Here is a 24,840-nt window from a genome sequence, read left to right as displayed (position 1 = left end):
TTGATCGAATGTTGCATAAAGGGGCAAGAGTAAAATTGTAGTCAATGAAAATCACGTGGAAAAAAATCTCCGCTGACTAGATTCATACCAAGCACAATGAGCTATGGTGTTTGTCGTTGTTGGCCAATCATCTATTCCCAATACATAATTGCAGGTGTTCATCAGGGCAATGTCCAAGGCCCAGACATCTACATGTGCCGACTTAATCCCCATCATAAGGGCAGAAATAGGGCTTTTCGCTGAATATTACATTGTATTCTGTATAATTGATAACTCTGGATATAATTAAGCACTCTGTGCCCGCATTCAGGCTTATATTGATTAGTAGTAATTAAAATTGAAGCCACAGGACAGCAATGCAATGAAGATCACCAATATAGTACATTTGACCATCGTTTCTTTGCATTCAAATGCATTTCTGCCGCTTAATATTATACGATTGGCATCCTGGATGTTTCCATTACCCAAGGACTTAACTAGAAAAGGGGCTTAAATGCCCTGTCTTATTGTCTGGATAAGTACGGCTGTAAAAGCAACATGCCCAATGCCATCAATAGAAAGTAAAGAGTTTGATTGGCATGTCATCTAACATTTTAAATGTTCACTCACTCCACCACATGTGCACACAGACAACTATGTCTACAAGGTGCGCTGCAGAGTCTCGTGTAGTTTTCCCGACAGAAATTTCCAAACACAATCACTACCGACTAGAAGGGGAAGGGGGCACAACCACCTGCATGGCACACCCCACCTCCCACTCCGCATCCCCCCGCCCCCATCCCAACACCCCACCACCAACCCCACTCCCCATTCCCCCACACCCATTCCCACACCCCACCCCTAACCCCCACTCCTCACCCCCATCCCCACACCCCACCGCCACCCGCCCTCCCCATCCCCCCACCCCCATCCCCACACCCCAATCGCGCACCCCCAATTCCCCAAGTAACATACCATCCTGCCTTGGAAATATTTTACCATTACTTCACTGTGAATGGCTCAAAATTTTGGAAGTTCCTCTTTAACGGCACTCTGGCTGTTCCTATCCACAAGAACTGCAGCACTTCAAGGAGGTAACTCACCAACACTTTTTCAACGGCAACTGTGGACGCGTAATAAATGCTGTCCTCACAGAATAACAATGATATATTTTTTTTAAATGACTGCTAAGTCGTTTCTATATTGGTCTTTTCAGGTTATTTATTCGTGATTCACAGAAGCACATTTCATCGGTAAGAAAAATTAAAATCACAGTTTGTTGGAAGGATTTACATTTCCGTATTGCGTTCGCTGGCCTTCTGAATTAAGTTTCCAAATTCATGTCAATGAGTCCCAAAAGGCACGGCATAAAACCGAGAAAACGTTGCTTGAATTATTACTGAACAATGTTTCTTACTGACTTCCGCATGAGGAAAAATCAGAATTGTTCTTCAATGATTAATATCCTGCTTCAGCCGATCAATGATCCTTTCTCATTCCCATCAGTGTGTGGGATCTTCAGTAAATGCCAAGCGAGCGTAAAAGGTCTATGAGAGAAATCATAAGCCATTTTCATCATAGAAACATAGCAGAAGTGTTTGATCATTCAACCGTTGACCCTGATAGCCCATTCAATTAAATCATAGCTAATCTGTATCCCCACATACCAGCAATGGTGTCCAATTAAACCCCAAATTCACACATTGAGGGGCGAGACCTTTCCAGGTCCTCAACCGCCTTTGTGTGCACAGTGGTTCCCTGATGTCAGGTCTGAAGTCCTAGACCTAATTTTAAGACTTTTCCTCCAGTTACAGATGCCCACAACAGAATAAAGAGCTTCTATTTTTTAACCTGATCAAATATTTTGGCATCTTAATCGTCACAATTGGATCATGCATTTTCTCTTTTGTGCACACAGGAATAGTAGTGGAATCTATGTTACTTTTTCTTATTATGCAGTCAACTTAACTCCAAGATCATTCCATTGGAACATCATTCTGAAATAATATATAATTACTGATATTGAATATCAGCCCAATATTTTCAGCTCTGCCAGAAAAGTGCCATTTTCTAGGGTTCACTATGAAATGTTTACAGACTTATGCAGCGATTACTATCCATCTTAAACGCTGTTTTATACAATCAGTGAAAGGAAGCAACACGTATTAAGAGAAAATATCTCTATGCACTCACGTCATTTTCGTGCTCACGTGGCCTCGAATCCGTGAATTCCTTATCCTTGGTCCTGTTGCCTGATATAAAGGCAAAGGTATAGATTTGCAAATTGAAAACTGAACAGGCCCATTAACGTGAGAAAAAATAGACTAAAAAGAAAAATATCACAATGTCAGAGATGTAGAGCGCCACGGAGATACACCGTGCAATTCTCACCTGAGCGCCGATTCCTGTAGCTGCATCCGACGGCGACAATAGAAATCATTAGAAGGAGAATCATCAGAAATGAACATCCGGAAAGCAGTAAAAGGCAATCATCATACGGCGGCTCTGAAGTACAAAAATATAACTTTAAAAAAAAAAGTTACTGAATCCATCGGGCACTTGTAAAAAGTTCAAGCAGACCCTTCAACGCGTACTCAAAGGAACTAGGGGTGAGGACTCAACACCCGTATTATTAGAGTTATACATAGATATACATTTATATATCTATAGACATATCACATATATATATATATATAAATGAGTACATATATACATATTATATGTATATATATGTGTGTGAGTGTGTGTGTGTTTGTGTGTATAATACCTGTCGAAACATATGAGAAAGCCAGGTAAGCAGCAAGATGCAATGAGAGAGTAAGCGAGAGAGGGACAGAGATAATCTTGCGAAATTATGCCAATTCACTGCTGGATGAATCTAAATCCATCTCATTTCTCCACGCTCTCTCCATCGGCCCGTTACAATGGGAAACAAATGCAAACGTCTAAAGGTGTCTGCTGGAATACATGATCTACAACTCCTCTGCCAACGAAGCAATGCCTGTCTTCCCTAGCTACCTATTATCCGTCTGTCATCCAACTTTCATCCATGTACCAACACTTCCTTTACACCAAATGCCGAATTGTTTCCCTGCAGACCTCTTGCCACCGAATGAAACGCCTTCTGGAATTCCAGGCACATTGCACCTACTGCCAGCTTTTAACTGTGCAACTGATCGGTTCGGCAAAAGATAAAATAATTCTACTAAACGCGTTAAAACGAGTCTAGTATCACGATTCGAAGCTAGTTGCCCTTAACTAAACCATCCATTTATAAATGCTCCCCACTTTCATCTTGATCTCAGACTTGAAGGGTTTCTCCACAACTCATGAGTGCCCAACTGGTCTCTGGGTCCCCAAATGAACCCCTTTCTCTCTTATTGGCGAATTATTAGATGAACATCATTTTGCACGGAAAAACAAATAGGCTACAAACACAACCTTGAAAAGTAATGTTCTAAAGGGGTAAAGCACCAAAGTGATTTGGGTGCACAGTTTCAAAAATGACTAAATGTAGTTATGCAGCTTAATAAGGCCATAACAGGCAACCAATGACGTTTATCTGGAGAAAGATAAAATTGCAAATTGGGGAAGTTATGCGAAACTTCAATAAAACAATGGCTAGGTCACCTGTGGCTAGGTCTCCAACCATTGGAATTTTTCGGAGGATTCTCCTTTGGAGCTGCAATACCGGCACTTACCTATCGGTGTAAACCGAATGTTTCTTAGCCGTGAACGCTGTGGAATACATATAACTACCGGTAGGCATGAGGAGAGAAAATCGGGAATTGGAAATGGATCTTTTATTTTCCAAATGTTATCACCAACATTTCATACTGACACCTTACCTCCAAACATATACTTATGGCGCATGTAGATGGATTTAAACATTCAGGAAAAAAGCTAAACACTAAAACATTGGGAGATCTAACAGAGGTAAATGAGAGTAAGTAAACATGAAGACAGAAAGTCAGCGAGTTCTTATATGCACGGCCATCTTTCAAACAACCAAGCCTCCCATCAGCGTTAGATATACGAATAAACTGTCATTGCCAATAGTTACCTGTCTGATATGAGACACTTTCACTGATAAGGTTTTCAGTTGAGGTGATTTGAACAGAGCAAGTACAGGCAGCGCCATTACTGCACGATTCTGCCGGGACTCTGATGCGGCTGCTGATGCTGTACGTCCCGTCCAGGCCGATTGTCCCTGAATCGGTCCATCCGTCGGTAATTCGCGCGGAAATATTCCAGCGCAAGGGGAGAGTATCGACGGCCAGGCTGTTCACGAAGCACAGCAGTGGGATAGTTTCCATCGGGAGAATATCATCCAAAGGTGGAGATAAGAGGAATATCTTGGGGGGACCTGATGAGTTTGGGAAATAAGGTGCAATTACTATTCAACTTTAATTTTTGGTTATTTGTGGTGAGATCAGTTAAACGGCCTTAATTCTTACCTACGATGAACAATTTCGACCCGTTCCCGAAGATAGATGACGTTCCCGTAGATTTCTTAGCTGCACAGTAATACACGCCTGAATCATTCCTCTGGACATCCTCAATCACCAGACTATAAATAGTCGATTCATCGTTCACTTCTCCTGAAAACCTTCCTTCTGGAGGAAACGGTTTTCTCGCAATGTAAACGAGCTCTAGGCGTTTTCCAGGCCGCTGTTTATACCAGTGAACAACTCCAGTCGCGAACCAGCCCTTATGACAATGCACCTTAAAGGTGCTTCCAACCGAGACGCCCTGAACCGTTGGAGTCTGCGGGAACACAGCCTGAGAGACAACAACTGAGAGAACGGCATCGATCACATGCTTTTCTCTTATAGCAGGAAAGACAAACAGCTTGATACAGAAACAAGTAACCTGCCTCTAAAGTAAAAAGGCAATCTTGGGAGAAAACTAAAGGAGACAGAAAGATAAAGAGAGAAAGGAAGAAAGTAAGAAAGAAAGAGAGGAATAGTGAAAGGGAGAGAGAAAGAAAGAAAGACAGAAATAAAGAGAGATAGAGAGCGGGAGAGTTAAACATTTTTCATCCAATACAATGCTTTGTCAAGCGTAACCACTCCCGTATTCTTGGAAACGTGGCGGGTGAATTACACGCGCGCCGGTTCCACAAACAATAATGTCACAATAATCAGATAATCTGCCTTTGTGATTTTCATGAAGGGATGAACATTGCCTCCGGGGCTGAACGGATTCCCGTTCTTCTGCCGACAGTGGCTGTGAGATTTAGACTTTTGGCCTATTTTAATTTCCCTTCGATCATTCAATTCTTCGACACATCACTAATATCAGAGAAGACAGGGCGCAGTCTTCCACATGCCTGACTTTCTCTGCGATCATACACTGGAATTATCCCATGAATTGGAAGTAAGAAAATCTAACCTGGGAAGAAATGGAAAAGCACAAGTACAATGAAGAAACTCATTGTCTACGGCCGACACGCTCGCTTTAAGCTTCGCACTGACGCTTATTTTTTTCGCTGCTCTTTGTGCTGGGTCCGGTTAGATCATCTGTGACATGCAGAGTTGCGAAAGCTCTGTGCTGCCTTTCAAGATAGCTTGATGGAAAACTCAGCATCATGTCGCTGTGGGTTTCCTGTTTATGCGTTAAGTGCCCACGCACGCACGAGGCTGTGAAGGGAAAGAGGTTAGTTCGTTATAACAGTGCACAAAATACGGTGTATGGTCCAAACAAAAATAATGTTCGATAGTACTGAATTTAACACATTTTACTTATTCACTAGTATTGGCCGAGGAAGTGATTCCATGTCGAGTGTCGTTTTATATTTCTTTATCCTGAATATTGTCAACTATACATCCGTAATGTACTAACTGCACCAGATTGAAGAAATAGGGAATCAGTTATTTTTCAGCAGCTGTTTCACGCAGTATATGCATCTCGCTTGTCTCTTTCCATTTGGAAATTGCTCCTGTCCCTTATTCCGTGTCACGAGTCTCTCCTTGGGCAGTCCTCGCTTACAATGCTTACTCATGTCCCGCTGCAGAGTGTTGAGCACAAGTTTCCAAGACACTCTCAGTGTCTGTACCGCGGAAATGCTTCAGACTTTGACGTGTTCTCTTTCCTGTGTGACATGAAACTGAGGCACCGCCTCGTCCTTTCAGCGTGTCGTAAACAGGTCACTTGGACACTTTTTACTCAAAGAGAAGAGGTTCTCTCCTCAATGCCCTGGACAAAATATACTCTCTCCCTCACATCATTACCGAGCTCGCTTTGCAACATTTGCCAGTCCTATTCGATGCACGAGGTCAGCGAGAAATTTAAACTATCGTTGCTGAAAATAGAGACCTTTTGCCCAAGGTTTTTCGTCAGTGACTACCCTGAACAGGCCATTGTTCGCTCTGTGTGGCGCAAACTCGCAACTGAGCAAAAGGCCGGCAGTTTCTGACCTGGAAAGTGCCTGATCTACTTCAAATTACCCTGGAAAGGCAAAGTACATGTAAAAAAAATTAACCAGGTGCTAAGGAAGTCTTTTCACACTCTGACTGTGAAGTGGCCATGCACTAACACGATGCACCCTCCATCCCAAAAAAGCCGTTCTGCCTACCACACAACTGAGGAACACCCAGTATGAATTTCAGTGCCGGTGCAATGCCAGGTAAGTAGAGCGTACACCCCAGTGGCTGCCCTAAAGAAACATTATGTTCCGTCTGTTGCTTCGTCATAGACAAAGTACAGAACATAATCCCAGGAGCCTGTGCTTGCAAAATCCGATCCAAAACGTAGGCTGTTAGATGTATATCTGCAAATGGACAGCACTTGCTGTATAACCCTGAGGGCGTTTCTAGACATATTAATCAATTTTAGATTCTCAGTCGAGCTGGTAACGTAGCTGATTTACACTGGCTGGAAGCGATGTGCATTCATACGGCAGCGCCCTTCTTTTCTGCAAACAAACTAAATATGTTCAGGCCTTTTTTATTTTAGAATAAACGGAGAGCTTGGGGAGCAACAAGTTTATCCGTTGCTTTTCTCCGAGGCAACACCTCAAACAATCAAATTTGACATGTCAATCAATCAATCAGCAACGTTTTCTCCTGTAGGAAAATTTATGGCGAACATGCAGTTGTTGGTGTTTCCATCCATCTGCTGCGCATGATTCTCTTGGAGTATGTGTCTTTGTGTGTGTGTGTGTGTTTGTGCGTATGTGAGTGTGTGTTTGTGTGTGTGTGTTTGTGTGTGTGTGTATGTGAGTGTGTGTGTGTATGTCATTGTGTGCGTGTGTGAGACTGTGTGTTTGAGTGTTAGTGTTTGAGTTTGTATGCCTATGTGTATGAAGCTGTGTGTTTGGGTTTGTTTGTGTGTGTTTGTGTTTGTGTGTTTTTTTGATTATGTGTGTGCGTGTGTTTGTGTGTGTGTGACTGTGTGTATGTGTGTGTGAGTGTTTATGCCGATGTATGTGTATGTTTGTTTTTCAGTGTGCGTTTGTGTTTGTCTGTGTGTGTTTGAGTATGTGTGTGTGTTTATGCCTATGTGTGTGTGTGCGTCTGCGTGTATATCCATGTGTGTGCGTGTGTTTGTGTTTGAGTGTGTGTGTGTGTGACTGTGTGTATGTGTGTGTGAGTGTTTATGCTTATGTATGTGTATATTTGTTTGTCTGTATGTGTTTGAGCTTTTGTGTGAGTGTGTGTACCTATGTGTGTGTATGTGCGTGTTTTCTTTGTGTATGCCTCTGTGTCTGTGTGTGTTTCTGTATATGTGTGCTGTGTTTGTGTTTGTCTGTGTGTGTTTGAGTTTGTGTGTGTGTATTCCTATGTGTGTGTAGGTGTTTGTTTGTTTTTGTCTTCATGTGTGCGTGTCCGAGATTACTGTGTCAAACAAAAAGCAGCGAGGAGCCTCCCCCTCCTAACCAGTAAACAGATTTTTTTTTCAGTATTGCCCCAGGAACAAGATACCTCTTGAAGTGCTGTTAGGGGAGCCATCGAGCTGGTTCCAGTCTCTGAAATCACTGATCAAGGTCAATAATTCGGAATGGTTCCCCTTCAACCTGTGACCGTTGACACTGACAGATGATGCAGAGGAACAGTCTGCTTGGATTTGTTGGTCGTATCTACCAATAAAGCAGTCTGAAGCAACCTGAATGGTTATATTGATTATAAAATTAATCTTATTGGTTTCTCATTTGAACTATTTCATGATAATATTTGCCGCTTGTTGCCTATACACAGGAAACCAGTTTCGTGTCTTATGGAGAATGATTGAACTGATATGAACTTGATTTAAATCTTTATATATTTCCCTGGTTTAACATATTTCCCATGTTCAGGGCGGCCAGTACTACCAGACTCTTCACCATGGAGTGGGTTCTGCTGCATTGAAAACATCGCCATTGAGAAGATGGGAAAGGAGCGGGATACGACTTGAATCCTAAAAGCTTTCCGAATGGACCCGATGCTGACAAGGAGAGTATTTTAACTTTTAATGTAAAGCATTGGAGACTCTCAGCAAACAGCCAAACTATCTTAGCTTAGGGTGGGAAGGATAATTAAAGTTAATGGTATGGAGTGAGAGAAACTATTTCCTCTGGTTGTGGGGAGTCCAGAACGAAGAGGCAGGGCTTTTAAATTAGGATCAAGCCGTTCAAAGGAAACGTTACTTCACACAAAGAGGAGTAGAAGTCGGGAAATCTCTCCCCCAGAAAATCGCTGCTGAGGCTTCGAGGGTGGGGTGTTAAATAGAAATGTCAAAACTGAGATGGTTATGTTTTTGTGGGGGAGGGTGTTAAGAGTTATAGAACCAAGGCGGCAAGATGTAACTAAGAGACAAATCAGCCATGGCCTAATAGAACGGCGGAACAGGCCTGAGGGGTTGAATGGCCTCGGCCTCCTTTTCCCCTGATCCCATCTCTTTTTGTTCGCCACGATTTGCATCTAAGGTATGTTTAATTTAACACCGATTTCAAAACCACAAAGACTGTAGCAGTCCATTTAAAGTGCGAATCAAGCTGTAAACACACAGGGATTTGTGACTTCGTATTTTTTGCTTATAGAACGATGAACGAGAAGTTACAATTGAGAAGTTGTTAATTAAAAATAAGATTCCACCTTGACTTTTAGGAGGGGAAGAGGATCTATCTCAGTGAGACACTGGAATATGATGAAAATACGTCCAAACATCTAACCTCCCATTTGGCTGAAATAATAATCCTGTTTACTCCTATTTGAGATGCTGCTCGCTCAGTGAAGTCCCTGATTGCAATAGTTATTGATGTTGACCGCTAGTTTCTGCTCAGGAGGACACACCATTCACATTATTATACATTCCCTCTGGGGTGCCCAGGACTGGAAAATCAATTTACGTTAAACCAATCAATTAAATAGAAATGATAGATTCACTGGACATTGCGTGTGCTTAATGTTTGAGAATTGCTGTGGATATTAATTATATTTCTGATATGAATGCTTATGGAGCCACTATCGTCCCGGAACAGAACAGTGAGTGACACTGCAGTGAAATTAAAAATAGTTCGGAGCTTTCTGGCAGATGTGACTCTGTTGCCTCTTGAATCGGGGGGCTTGTGGAGTTGCGACCCAATCCAGAACTCAGAACGATCAAAACGTTTTAAGGATAATTTTAATTTATAGTCCTTGTTTTAATGTTGGAAACCCTGCAGGTTGTTCGCGCACAGCAAGCTCCCAAACATCGAAATGTGCTAATTCCCTGACAGTCTGCTTTAGAAATGCTGGCTGCTCTTATTCAGATATTTTGCCGAGTTATTCTTTTCTGCTTACTGTGAGTTCTCAGAATAACGCCTCAGCCAAAAGTCAGCACCTCTTACAGTGCAGCACTCCGTCAGTCCTGTACTGGGCTCTCAGTCTACATTTTGTTCTCACGCCTCTGTAGTGAGACTTGAACGCACAAACTTCTTACTCAGAGGCGAACAGAGGAGTGTGTATATTCTGTAACTTCTGAAATGAACACTCATTGAGCAAAGCCGTCAAACACAGTTGCAGTTGAGGGCTGGAAATCCTCGACTGAACTGAAGACCATAACTGAATGCGTGAACACGGCGGTTGATACATGGGAGTGGGCTTTCAAACATTGTTCCTGTGAATAATATTCAATCCAAAATAAAATTACACCTATCGGCAACTGTACCTGTGTGTTTAAACACAACACAAACCTTGCACAATAGAAACAATTATGTACCAATATTCTATCCACAATAAACCGAACTGCAGCATTGGCACTTTATAGCTTAGAGCAAGTATTTTAAACATGGCTGGCATTTACATAGGTACATAAGAAATAAGAACAAGGAGAGGCCATTCGACACCTTGTGCCTGCTCCGCCATTCAACAGGATCATGGTTGATCTGTCTGTGTTTCTCATTCCACATTCCCATCTATCCCAGATAACCTTTGATTCCCTTGTCTAATAAAAATCTATTTACCTCTGTCTTAAAAATATTCAATGACCCTGCCTCCACTACCTTCTGAGGCAAAGAATTCCAAAGTCGCACAACCCTCGGAGAGAGAAACATTCTCCTCATCGCTGTCCTAAAAGGGCGACCCCTGATTTTAAAACAGTGCCCCCTAGTTATGGACTCACCCACAAGAGGAAACATCCTTTCCACATCCACCTTGTCAAGACCGTTCAGGATCTTGTTTATTTCAATCAAATCATCTCTCACTCTTCTAAACTCCGTGGAAACAAGCACTGCCTGTCCAAACTTTCCGTATAAGAGAACCCGCTCATTCCAGCTATCAGTCCAGTAAACCTCTTCTGAACCACCTCCAATGCAACATTATAAGTCAGCTGTCATTGCATTTACCCCACATATTCGCTACTGTCAGAGAGAGATGTTCAAATGGGACACTTGGAACATGGGCGGTAAACTTTGGCCTCTTGTACAGCCCCTGTTCTGGTCACCATGTTTGCTTCATTCTTTCATGGGATGTTGGAGTCGCTGACAAAGGCCAGCATGTGGAGCCCATCCCTAATTTCAGTGGGAAGTTCAGAGTGAACCATGTTGTTGCAGTTCGCGGATCACATGTAGGCCAGAGCAGGAGAGGATGACAGAATTTCCGTGTGCATTATATTTCAGTTTGTCTATTTTTTGAGACAATCAATGTTAAATATCATTGGTACAATTACTGAGAGCAGTTTACAGCTCAATTGAGTTTAAATCAATTGAATTTAAATTCCACCAGCTCCTGAGGAGGGATTGGAACCCATGCCATCAAAAGAATAATCTAGACCCCTGGGTTACTAGCCCAATAACATTATCACGGCGCCACCATTACATCAAACATTACCAAAAAGTAAAGACTACCTCCGACCAACAGCCTCTCAGAGTGAACGGTGTCTGGAGCGGATGGTGTTGAGAAGGGGTAAATTCAGGGAGCCGTGTCTGACATTGCAGGAATATCTGGAACCCTTCTTCCAGTCAATGGCCGGGACTCTCAGGTAACTGCTCAGGCTGTAGATTTGATCGCTGTCCGGGGAAATGGTGCTTGTCCTCACGCCGCTGCCTGGCTCCTTATCATCCACACTCCAGAGGACCCGCAGGATGGCAAAAATCTCTCGCAAACACGATCAAGTTTGAAATAAAGTAATGACTAATTGAAGGGTTCCAAAGGATTATTGTTTATACATTTCTTCGTCTCATCTTTCCATTCATCTTCCTAAATTATAACAGCAGTTACTTTTTTAAAGTAGTTCATTGGTTATAAAACGCTTTGGGGCGTCCTGAGGATGTTACAGATATCATAGAATCAGAGACTGCAAGAGCACAGAAAGAGCCCATTTGGTCCATCGACCTTGCGTCGCTCTTTGAAAGAGCTATGCAATTGGTTACACTCCCCAGAAAACTCCATAGCTCTGACATTACCCTCAACCCTCGATCAAGTATTTATCCAATCCCCCTTTGAAAGATCCCATTGAATCCGTTTCCACTTTAACCTTATTTTATCATTTATTGAATAATGTCAACGTGATTCTCTGTTTAGTTATACCCCACTCCCGAGGAGGTTCAATTCCAAATCAGATCGCGTTCACGTTTCTTGATATAAATGATTCTGATGCACAATTTTCCATGTTGAAATTCGGCCTCCGCTGAGGACTGAAATCGCATCTAAATGAACACAAATCGAAAAAATCTTTGTTGGAGAGACAGAGTGAGTCACTTTCTCCCAACACCCGGGGTGCTCCCGCCTCCGACGATCCACAAGGAGCGGTTTTGAAATGGGACTCAGGCTGGGGGCAAAACAGAGGATGAAATGTTAATAGTCTTCCCTTTAGTACATCCTCTGTTGTATTTCGTCTTTCAAAGGGACTCTAGCCAGAGATATATATCCAAAACAGCGCAAATCTTTTGAACATTCACCTGGGGAAAAGTGAGAACTAATATTCGCAAAATGCAAATAAACAATTGGACTTTAAGTTAGATTTCCAAGTAAATTGCACAAGGAATATTTTTAAAGATGATGGGATATTCTCATCCAGGAATAGTCCAGCGGCTGTTGTAATTCTGAGAGATTTTCTACATACAGTTTTTATATGGCCCTATCTCGCTGATTATCCCTGCTGAGTTCTCCCAAACCTGACAGCAATAGGCGGCGGAGTCACCGGGATTCAGCTTCAGATGTCCAAAATGAAATTGTCACTGGGGGTGTCTCTGCCAGATCGAAAACGGTCCGTGAAGCGGTACCTCGATTGGTGCCACCACCTGTACTGTGATATAACAGCCGGATTGGATTGTAACCGGATCGCTGACGGTAGCAGTTAATGCTGTTGCTGCTCACAATACCGTTCAAAGTCCCGCACATTAAATGGGCCGACTGACCAGCGGAGACTGGGTGGGAAATTGGGGACAGATTGTGAACAGAGGAAAAAAAAAACTATCATTAACCTGGATGTCAACACATCAATAAATATATGTGCAGTACCGTCCGCATCTCGGTATTTAAAGGATTCCCCGTGACCAATAAAAAGAAATCTCTCACCTCGTAGACGGAGCAGCAGAGCCCACAGGAGATGCAGCAATGGAGCCATTTCCGACGGAGAAACGTCAACACCAACGGCCGAAATTTCCCACTGCATAGATTGTTGTAAACTCCGAGAGCGGCTCCGGATCCGGTGTCGGAAAGAACAGAGAATCCGGCTCTATTTCTCAACACATGAATAAGGAACAGGAGAGGGCCACTCAGCGCGTCTAAATCAATCTCCGCTGGTCGAGCCTGCGCCTCAATTCAAGAAGATCACGAATGATCGGATTTTAACGTCAACCCCACAATCCCGCCAACCCCCGATAATCGTTCACCTCCTTGCTTATCAAAAATCGATCAAGCACTGCCTTAAAAACATTCAAAGACTTTGCTTCCATCGGCGTTTGAGGAATGCAAATGATTGGGAGCTGCCGGGAAAACAGTGTAAGCAAATTTATAGAATTTTATATATTTCTGGTTCTGAAAGTATTTTTAAAAAATTAACATTTGATTTATAAATGTTTAACCTGCTATTAGAGTTTGTGTTTTCGGGATGTTCCAATGTTCCAAAGATCGGTGCATTCAATTAACATTATTCCGCTGAGGAATATCTCACTTCATTGTTATTCAACAAATGTTTATTAACTTTCAAGTTAACAGCTCCAGGCAGTCCATTTATCAACAATTTAATGCATTTTTTTCTTTGCCCCTCAAGCAACTGATACAAATTAGATTGAATCTCATTTCTAGAAAGACAAGCGAAGAGTCAATGTGGAAAGTTTGCGATTTATACAAAACAGATCTGGAGTTGTTACAGAGTCTTACTGAAACATATACGATTCTGAGGGGCTTTACAGAGCGGCTGCTGGCGTTTCCCCTCGTGGGGGAATCTAGAGCTTAAGGGGCACTGTTACAGGAAAAGAGGTCTCCTATTTCAGGCAGAGACAAGGGGGAATGTCTTCTCTGAGAGGTTCCTTGGCCTTTTGCATTCTCGTTCCAATTCAGTAGTGGAAGCTGGATCACTGAATATATTCAAAACTGAGTTACACAGATTTTTGATTGAAAAGGGATTCAAGGGTAATTGCGGACAGGCAAGAAAGTGTATTTTAGGCCACATTTAAATCAATCATGAATGGCGGAGAAGGCTCGAGGGACCTAAAAAAAAGCTATTCCTATTTCTTCTGTCCTTAAGTCCCAGAAACTTCTCACCCTGCCATCGATTTAGCTGTAACAGGGTTTGAACGGGGAAATTGCGCGCATGATTCCGATGCAGTTGAAAGGCCATGTTAATTAACAATTGTTTGTCAACTTTCATCGGCCCTGTTCCGTTTGAAAACGAATGGTTCACATTATAATATGTTAAACTGTCTCTGATGTGGAGCAGGGTTTATAATGTTGTTTTTCCCCACTCTTTCCCATTGATCTCATTGGCTCTTCACTCCAATTAAGGATTGCTTGCATCCAAAACTACGTCACACATTGCAGCCCAAATAATCTGGGAGTGCAATTGCAAGAGGGATTATTTAAACCACGTTTGGTTTCATGGTCATTGAGAGATTTTGACGTCAGTTCATTCTGAAATTTGTATTTGAGGTAGGCAGATCATTTTTCATTGTGAACCAGGAATTCAGGAAGGAACAGGCTGTTAACTCAATGATTCAGGGTGAATGGAATCAGCTAATCCACATCGCTGCAATCCACACCTCATGTTTCTGGGGTGGAACAGATTCATTATTATCTTTGTCGTTGCTGAAATTAATACTACCTGACTGGAGAAACAATCTCTCCAGAGGATTGGCTACAGTGTGTATTGTACCGCAGGACAAGCGATGAGATGTTGAGGACGCAGAGGGCATGGTTGTGGTAATGATTAAATGCATTGCATCTGTTTTCAGTGGAGAAGGAATGTAATTGTAATGAATGTTTCACCACCTGTCTGCCAAAGCCTATTCACCATATGCAATGCAGGACTGTATTGGATTACTCTCTACTTGCCTGCATGAGTGCACACTCAAGAAGCTCGACACCATCCAGGATAACGTTTTATCCCCAACCCATCTACTCCCTTCACTATCGCTGCACAGAGGCAGAAAAGTGTATCACCTACAAGATCCATTGCAGCAACTCACCACGGGCCATTCAACAGCATCTTTCAAACCCATCAACTTCTACCACTTATAAGGACAAGGGCACAAGATGCATAGGAACGCCAACAGCTGCAAGGTCCCCACCAAGCCACAAAACAATCTGACCTATAACTTTATTGCCGTTACTTCACTGTCACTGGACCAACACCCTGGAACTCTCTTCCTTACAGCACTGTGGATATGCGTGCACGACATGGGCTGCAGCGATTCAAGAAGGGATGAAGATTACATGCTGTCCTAGCCACCGATTCTCATAAGTAAGAATCAATTATGCAATTACTTACAATAATGGAAGAGACCGGTGTGACATTGGACAGGTTAAAAATAAACAAAAGGCATGTACTTATAGGGTTCAAAGTCTTCTTAGGACTTCGTTGAGATCTGAGGCATCCTAGATTCCTCAGGAAAATAAGGGTCGAAATTACAGACCACAAACTTCCATCCCTCCTTGGATACGAGAGACCTACCAGGCGACTTTCAGATGGGGAAGCTACACCAAGGTTTGAAAAATTGTAGAAGGATAAACCTGAATACTGAATAAGGACTTCAACATAATGCCAGTGGTGGTGATATTTATAGAGACGAAATTACTTGGCATTCAGGTAAGTGCGAATTAATAAGTGAAAGTCAGCAGGAATATATTAAACGAGCTGCCAAACTGTTGATGAGGAAGCTGAAAGAAACAACTGCTGATTTCCAACATACACTGTAAAACCAGAAATTGTATTAGATTATGACTGTTCTGTATTTTAACTCCATTTATACATCTTGGTTCATAACGCTTAATCCCCCTGCCTAACAAAAATCTACCACTCGCAGATTTGAAATTTTCATTAGACTCCCACTCCACACCACACTTACCAGCTGGCAGCCGCAGAACTGGGCACATTTTATTTCGTTCATGGAATCTGGGCATCGCAGACCAGGTACGAATTTATTGCCTATCGTTAATTGCGCTTGAGAGAGTGGTGGTGAGCGGTCTGAAGACATTTGCTTCTCCCCCTCTGCATGGTCCCAATGTCTTGGATAGTAGACCAACTGTCAAATGTAATATTCCTAAAACCTTCATAGGGCACAGACATTTCCAAAAGAAAGCTATCATTTTCCTCACCTCATCCGCAGTTTTATTTCACTAAAATGCCCTATTGATATTTTATATTCAGCTACGCCCAAGGGAAATAATTCCCATTTGGTGAGTTGTCTTTTTCCTATATTTACTTTCCACCATCAATCACTTACTCGCACAATATTGCACATGGAATAGTTAGCATCCTATCCCATACAGGAACACTGGAGAAAATTTACCTTACAGTTAAATATCCTCATAAGTTCTTAAACACAGAAATCAAACAGTCTCACGTGTTTCCAATCATGAACACATTGTGTTTGTTTGTTCTTCCTTTGAGCCAACGCCTGAAGTTTTACATGTTCAAAATTTCCCAGATTCAATTCGCAGTTTTTTTTGTTTTGATAGGCTCTTCTCCTGCTCAATTTATTCCTCTCCAAATTAAGCTTCATTTATACTACCCAGAAACCACCTAGACTGTTTTTTCAAAAAACTTTTATTTTTGAAGGTTAAAATTTGATTACCCACTTAAAGTCCAGGTCAATTTCCCTTTAAGTGCTAGAAATAGCAGCTCAGATCAATGTATTATACGAATTCAAGTTTCATAAAAAGTTATGCCCAGGCTTGTCGCCTTTAAACTGTGGTTTTATGTCAGAGCCAAGCAGGATAGCTATCAGTTTAGAGATAATTTCCACATTTCCAGTTCTCCAACAGTTTTCCTCGGAAGGTAACAAATTACCTGAATGGTTATGGTCAAGGCTTTCAAAGGCAAATACCTTATTGAAAACTGTCAGCATGCTGCGATTTAATTCTCGAAACTGTTGGATTCCTTGCTGAACCAGCAGTATTGACATGGAGCTGGAAACGATCGTCACCAATTGCCAAAAACACAAACAATCCATTGTGTCCTTAGTTAGGAGTCCAGTGGGTATATCTATACAATAAGAATATTTACATTTAATAATGTACATGATATGAATTTACATTAGCAAGACAAAAAGTTGGGCAGTGATTTTTTATTTCAAAAGCGCCTAATAAAAAGAAGGTTTAAATTAGCTGCTGGTTTTCAGGGGGCGGAGAAACATTTGCAATCAGCTGTGTCACTTTTCTTTTACCCAATGTTGCTTTTTTGTAAGTTTCCATAAATAAAGAACCATTCTCCATTTTAAGTTGTTTCTTTTGTCTAAATACTTTTGTTTTTTTCCCCTTCAACTTTGATGAACAAAGAAGTCAACTTTCAGACGAAAACAAAACCTTCAACGTTGGAACTTTTACCTGCATAAAAGACGACATAAACTTCCCCATACCTGTTTTGTTTGTGTTTTTTTTTCTCTCTTAAAGCAATGTTTAAGATTCGGTGTTTGTAAATTAACCTCATAGGGAAAGGGTCTTTAATATATATCTTTAAGCTGTAAAAAAAACAGTATATTTTACACTCTAGTCAAATCAAAGCAGCTGCCTGAGGAATGTGCCATGTCTCTGAACACAAGCACATCCACAAGCTCAGTCATACACACAGTCATTCACGAAAGAACACACATACAATGACACAGCCTCTCTCCTTCACACACACACGCGCACTTACAAAGCCAGACACATACAAAGAAACACACACACATAGAGTTAGTCACACGCACAAACATACACACACAGTCACACACCTAAACGGACACACACTTAGTCACACACACACAGTCAGTCACACACATAAGCACACACACACTTACAGTCACACACATGAACAGGCACACACTTAGTCACACATGCACACATACACACACACACGCTATAAATATACCTTAAAATTCTGAGCTGCACTTTGGAAAAATACTTTTTTTGACAATTTAACACTATTTTTAAGTATTTAATGTTTAGAACTATCTATCTACTGTATCCCAAACTAGCCATTTATTTCTGTTTCTATCGCGCTACCTGTGCATCTCTGTCACCGTGCCTCGTTTTCACGTTATCCGTGATCAGGAGAAACTTCTTTACTGAGGCAATGCGGAGAATGTGGAACTCGCTCCTACAAGGTGTGGTTGAGGTGAATAGCTGAGATGCATTTAAGTGGGAAGCTGGATAAACATACGAGGGAGGAATGAACAGAAGGATATGTTGATAGAGGTGAGATGAAGAGGTGGTGGAAGTGATCTCCTGTGGGGCATAAACACTAGCATGGGCCGGTTAGCCGAATGGTCTGTTCATGTGCTGTAGGTTCTGTGTAACCCTTTGCAAGTTCAAACGAATCTACATGAATTGCCATGTCCAGGGGCGCCATGGAAATTGAGCAACATGAGCGAGAAATATTAACCTTACTATGAAAGCCCTGATATAATGAATTACTAGCAGAATTGGTTCTGAGTTCAAGTGAGAATATTGTGGCAGACTGTATATCAGAACTGCTTATGCAGAAATGCTTGGCCTTAAATGACGACTAAGCGATCCAGGGGAATTCAGACAGAAGGACAGCGTGGTTGACAGCAGAGCCTCACAAACTATATTCGCAGCTCTTGCTATAAACCAGCAGAGGCGCCTCTCTCACACACCATTGCAGTTGGAGTGTGAAAGGTACATCGAGTGGCAGAAATCGCTGGCCTACATTCTGAAATACTTGCGCTTAACTCTGAAAATAATACCTCAGCCGGAGGCCCCTGTGGCTTCTCTCACTTCAAAATTCAGGCCCTCACCTGTAGAACTGTCTGCAAAGTTCCAGCAGCGAAACTCAATGTCAAACCGCAGGTACAAGAGATTTTGTCAGAGGGCCGATTCATGCAATCATAGGATGCTTACTACACACGCATACACACACACACATAGGTCATTGCGCCACGGTGCGGTCTCTTCAAGAGAAACTCAGCTGAACAGAGAGCAGCACATTAACCTCATTCAGAGTGTCTCCTCCACGTGACAGCGAGCCTTGCTTATCCGTATTGTTCGGTGTTTGAAAAGGTTTAACTGTTGCACCCCCACGACCGGGCTCAGAGATATTACAGTGTACATACTATCTACTGACAGGCAGCACTGCAACAACTCGCCAAGGCTGCCACTGCCCAGAAAGGCAAGGGCAGCAGACACATAGGAACATCTGCAAGTTCCACTCCAAGTCCAACACCATCCTGACTTGAATGTCTATCATCGATTGTTCACTGCCGCTGGGTCAAAATCTTGGATCTCCCTTCTTCAGATCAGCGTTGGTGTGACCACACCACATGGGCTGCAGCGGTTAAAGGAGGCATGTCGCCTCCACCTTCTCACGTGGAAAGAAGGGGTCGGCGATATATTCTGCCCTAACCAACGAACCTCACATCCCGGGAACGAAGAAATAATATTTAGTCGAGTCTTGCTTTGGGAAAAGGGATGAAGGGAAGATTCTTACAAACTTTCAACTCACTGTCCCCCAGTTTCACTGCTCGAAAGGCTTTCCTCATTACAGTTCATCACAGATTGTCTCTGTCCGGCTTGTACTGAATCCCCCCTGAGAATTATTTTCAATTAAATCCTAAAGCGGTACTTCAGGGAAATCAGCAACATTCCCCTGGGAATGGTGACTCTCCGAAATCATTATTTCTGAGATTAATGACAGATTACAGACATTTAAAACAGAGATGAGATAGAATATTTCTCTCTCAGAGGGTCGTGAATCTTTAGAACTCTCTTCCTAAAAAGGAGTTGGAAGGAGAGTCTTTGAATATTTTTAAGGCAGAGGTGGATAGATTCTCGGTGACCCAGGGGGGCGATAGCTTATCGGGGGTAGGTGGGATGCAGATTTCAGGTTACTCTCAGATCAGTCATGAACCTATTAAATGGCGAAGCAGGTTCGACGGGCCGAATGGCCTACGCCTGCTCCTTGTTTGAATGTTCGTTTGTTCCCTCGCCACTCCGTGTTTAGAATCGCTTCCTTATTGCGGCACTTTTAACAAATCATGTCTATTGCTACTAACGAGTGGAAAAACGTTTTTTAAGCGAATTCTTCAGTCACACGGATTGAAATGCAAAAGAACAGACGGCGTCATATCCCAGTTAAAAGAAAAACTCCCCAAATACACCTCCCGACCACCGTTGGTTTGTGTGAATGGATTCCTCCTCGGGCTATTTGCAATTGAGCTGCTCACTAAACAGCAGAATGTAGGAAAATGATCTCCGTCCAAACCCAGTAAAGAGAGGCCTCTTTTTCTTGTCTGCTGCTGACACTGATCAAACGGTTGTTTCATTCAGGCTGTGAAAATTTATCAAGTGAGTTGCTTTTGACGGAGTTGCTTGTGGTCTTTGTTACAAAAATGCTAATTAGGCATTGAGGTTCATTTGTGGGGGAATATAATTGATAAGCAGAGAAGGTGCGTTTTAATATACAAGCTTTGAGAGAATGTAATTTAATGCTACTCGGTATAATTTACTCTATAAAGAGGTTGTACAAGGTTCTTGATACAACGCGCTTAACACAAAGACTGAGAAGTTGGATGATCGGTGTGTGGGTTGATTTGAATTTTCATTACCAGCCTCATATTCCTCATAACACAAGTCACGTGGAGACCTAGGAGTCATTGTGCATATGTCTCACCCCTTATTTTATAAACAAAGTATAAAGGCTCTGTCGAATGTGAAAACAGGATATGTTAATTATGATGCCAGAGGTGAGAGGTGAAAACGACCAGGAAAGTCTGAACAGCCTGGCACTCCCTCTGGAAAAGAGAAGGCGAGGAGTGAACTGATACAGCTCTTAAAAGTTATGACAGTGTTGCAGACGTTAAAGGTGAAGAAAGTGTTTTCTTTTATGGGGACAGCAGAAGTAAGTTTCAGCATTATGAGATATTCGCTAACAACACCAATACGGAATTCAGGAGACACTTCTTAGGCCATAGGGTGGGGAGAATGTCGGACTCGCTATCATAGAGAATAATGGTGCTGAACAGCAGATATGCATTTCTGGGGGAAGCTGGATAAACTCATGAGGGAGAAACGAATAGAAGTATATGTTATGTGGCTGAGATGAAGAGGTGGGTGGGCGGAGGTTCATGTGGAGCAAACAGTACAACACAAAGCCAGTTGGCCCAGATCCTCTTCTGTAAGTTCTATGTAAGTGTACAAACTATCACATCTTAGGAGCTGAACATTTATTGCTGAAAAAAAAAGTCATCACTATGCAGTGAATTTTAACAGTGAACTGTTATGGAATACATGAGACTAGGCATTAAAATTCAAAACAACCGCACACCGTTCATCCCGTATTTCCCAGTTTCGGTGTGAAGCAGGTTGCAACAGAATCTTTTACAGCCTCTTTACTGGATATACTGCACTGGGTAATATTACTTTATGTTCTGTATTCCTTGCTTTCACCGTGGAAGCCCTCTACCACCTAGAAAGAAAAGGACAGCAGATTCTTGGCAGCACCACCAGCTGTAAGTTCCTCACCAAACCACACACCAAACTGACTGGGAAATAAATCAGCCTTTCCTTCACTGTCACAGGGTCGAAATCCTGGAACACCTAACTTAAAATTCTACACGACTGTGCCTTTACGACTTGGGATGCAATAGTTCAAGAAGGTGTCTCACCACCACCTTCTCAAGAGGCAACTTAGTATAGGTAATAATTGCCAGGGGCGCACACACACCTAGTAGGACTTTAAAAGTCTTAAACGTTAACGGAAAACATTATTATTCAGCACAATGACAAATGCAGGCATCCACGCCTTTTGTTTTCTGCATCCCAATCTGAAGGAAGCATGAGTAAAACTGTTTATTGATGGTCCGAATGGCGGCCTCCTGTGCCACAAACGACTCCATAACTTTATACATTCTCGTATTTGCAGGCGTTTAATCACTGATGCACAGTACCTGATCAATACAACATAGAAAATTCCTGGCCAAATACTTTCAGGATCCATCCCCCAAACTGCCGAATACATCGCTTTAGGATTCAAATGAACTCTTAGCTGCATTACGCCTCGTAACGTGAAATTAGATTGTGTTATAGGGTTACATGAAGCGGATCAAAGTGCACCAAAACGATACTAGGGTAAATTAAGGAGGTAGTATAAAAAATGTAATTATTGGCTTAATTGCAGGGGAACTGAGTAGAAAATGATGAAAGTTCTGTGAAAGCTTTAGAAAACACTGGTCAGGCTGCAGTTTGACAGAACCGGTAAAGCCAGCTGTGTTTGGGGACTGCTGAAAACCAGCTGATCCGTGTAAGTGGGGACTTGCCCTCCACCCGCTTGTTAACCGGTTCATCCAGGCTCACGGGCAGTTGACGTTCGCCTGGCTGAAAAGCTGCTGGCACTAGTTGCCCGCTCATCGGTTGCTACCGGTTAGAACCCTGGGTTGGCTCCCGGTTGAACCTTGTGACCCGTAATTTTGTGACACCCACCCCCCCAACACCCGTAACTTATGCCGAGATTTTTGTCACGACATTGATGTGTGTGCGATTAAGTTTAACACGCTGGCTGAGTTAGGTTACAAGTTTGTTGCGGGAATATTGAAGTTAGACGAAATAAATGCTGCATGAATTTTAGATTTTAAATGATGTATGAATTCTTAACCTCCCAGAAGACGGGCCCCGAATGAAATAAACCTTAAGTGTTCAGGCGTGATGTGCAGAATTGTAACTAAACTATTGATGAGGAAACTGACAGAGACAGTTGCTGACTTCTAACCTATATTGCAGAAACAAAACATTTATTAGATCATGACTGATATGTGTGTTAACTCCATTTATACATCCTGGTTCATAACGCTTAATGCCCCTGCCCAAAAAAAATCTACCATTCGCAGATTTGAAATTTTCATTAGACTCTCACTCCACACCACACTTACCAGCTACCAGCCGCAGAACTGGGCACATTTTATTTTGTTCATGGGATGCGGGCATCGCAGACTAGGCAAGAATTTATTGCCTATCGCTAATTGCGCTTGAGGGGGTCGTGGTGAGCTCTCTGAAAACCTTTGCTTCTCCTCCTCTGCAAGGTCCCAATCTCTCTCATAGTAGATAGAATATCAATTTTCTTTTTTTTAAATCATCATGGGAAAATGACATATCCAAAAGAAAGCTATCATCTTCCTCAACTCATCTACACTTTTCTTTCACTAAAATGCCCTATTGATATTTTATTTTCAACGACGCCCAAGGGAAATAATTCCCATATGGTGATCTGTCTTTTTCCTATATTGATTTCCCATCATCAATCACTTCCTCGCACAATATTGCTCGTGGAATAGTTACCATCCTATTCCATACAGGAACACTGGAGACAATTCACCTTACAGTACAATATCCTCATAAGGTCTTTAAAACAGAAATCAAACAGTCTCACGTGTTTTCAACCAGCAACACATTTTGTTTGTTTTTTCCTGGCTTTCAACCAACGTCTGACGTTTTACAATTTCAAAATTATCCCAGATTCCATTCGCAGTGTTATTGGGCTGATAGGCGCTTTTCATGTTCATTTTATTCCTCTCCAAATTAAGCTGTATTTACACTTCCCAGAAACCACCTAGACTGTCCTTTCCATGAGCTTTTATTTTTGAAGGTTAAAATTTTTTTACCCACTTTAAATCCAGGTGAATTTCCCTTTCAGTGATTGAAATAGCAACTCACATCAATTTATTATACTCATTCAAATTTCAGAAACAGTTATGTCTAGGCTTGTCGGCTTTAAACTGTGGTTTTATATGAGAGACACGCAGGTTTGCTCTCAGTTTAGAGATAATGTTACCATTTACAAGTCTCCAACAGTTTTCCTCGGAAGGTAACAAATTAACTGAATGTTTATGGTCAAGGCTTTGAAAGGCAAATACATGATTCAAAACTATCAGCATGCTGCGATTTAATTCTCAAATCTGTTGGATTCCTTGTTGAACGAGCAGTATTAACATGGAGTTTCAAACGATCGCCACCAATTGCCAAAAAACAAAAACAATCCATTTCGTCTATAGTTCAGTGGGTATATCTATAAAATTAGAATATTTATATTTAATAATGTCCATGCTATGAAGTTACATTAGCAAGACAATAAGTGGTGTAGTGATTTTTTTTAAAAAGCGCCTAATAGAAGAAAGGTTTACATTAGCTGCTGGTTTTCAGAGTGCAGAGAAACATTTGCACGCAGCTGTGCCACTTTTTAACCCAAAATTGCTTTTTTTTTAAAAAATCCCATAAATAAAGAGCCATGCTCCATTTTAAACTGTTTCTTTTGCCTAAATACTTTTGTTTTCTTTTGCCTTCAATTTTGATGAATAAAAAAGTCAACTTTCAGACTAAAACAAAACATTCAATTTGCAACGTTTACCTGCAGAAAAGACGACATAAACTTTCCCATACCTGTTTTGTTTGTGCTTTTTATCTCTCTTAAAGCAATGTTTCAACTTCGGTGTTTGCTAATAAACCTCATAGGGTAAGTTTTACAGGTAAGCTGTAAAAAAAACAGTACTTCTAACACTCCAATCAAATCAAAGCAGCTGCCTGAGGAATTTGCCATGCCTCTGATCACAAACACACACACAAGCTCAGTCACACACGCGCATATTCACGAAAGAACACACATACAAAGACGCAGCCTCTCTGCTTCACACACACACACACACTCACAAAGTTACACACGTACAAAAACAGATACACACACATACAGAGTCAGTGACACACATCAACACAAACACACTTACAGCCACACACATAAACAGACGCACACACACAC

The 24,840-nt window shown here is 41.9% G+C and overlaps 1 protein-coding gene and 1 long non-coding RNA gene across 2 annotated transcripts in view; one reads left to right on the top strand and one right to left on the bottom strand.

Annotated features, from left to right (window-relative positions):
- Positions 1–24,840, top strand: part of LOC144672171 (uncharacterized) — a 312,256-nt gene that overhangs the window by 124,400 nt on the left and 163,016 nt on the right. The gene's annotated exons all lie outside the window — the stretch shown is intronic.
- Positions 2,327–23,593, bottom strand: LOC144672182 (uncharacterized). The gene is made up of 5 exons (XM_078534003.1): positions 23,461–23,593; positions 16,928–17,085; positions 4,437–4,857; positions 4,043–4,345; positions 2,327–2,484 (listed from the first exon to the last, which is right to left on the bottom strand). Exons 1-5 carry the CDS (start codon positions 23,591–23,593, stop codon positions 2,327–2,329), a joined length of 1,173 nt encoding a protein of 390 aa, XP_078390129.1.

Source organism: Cetorhinus maximus, chromosome 36 (genome assembly GCF_964194155.1).
Source record: "Cetorhinus maximus chromosome 36, sCetMax3.hap1.1, whole genome shotgun sequence".
Classification (NCBI taxonomy): domain Eukaryota; kingdom Metazoa; phylum Chordata; class Chondrichthyes; order Lamniformes; family Cetorhinidae; genus Cetorhinus; species Cetorhinus maximus.
Note: the sequence above shows the minus strand (reverse complement) of the source record. Positions and strands in the feature narration are given on the sequence as shown.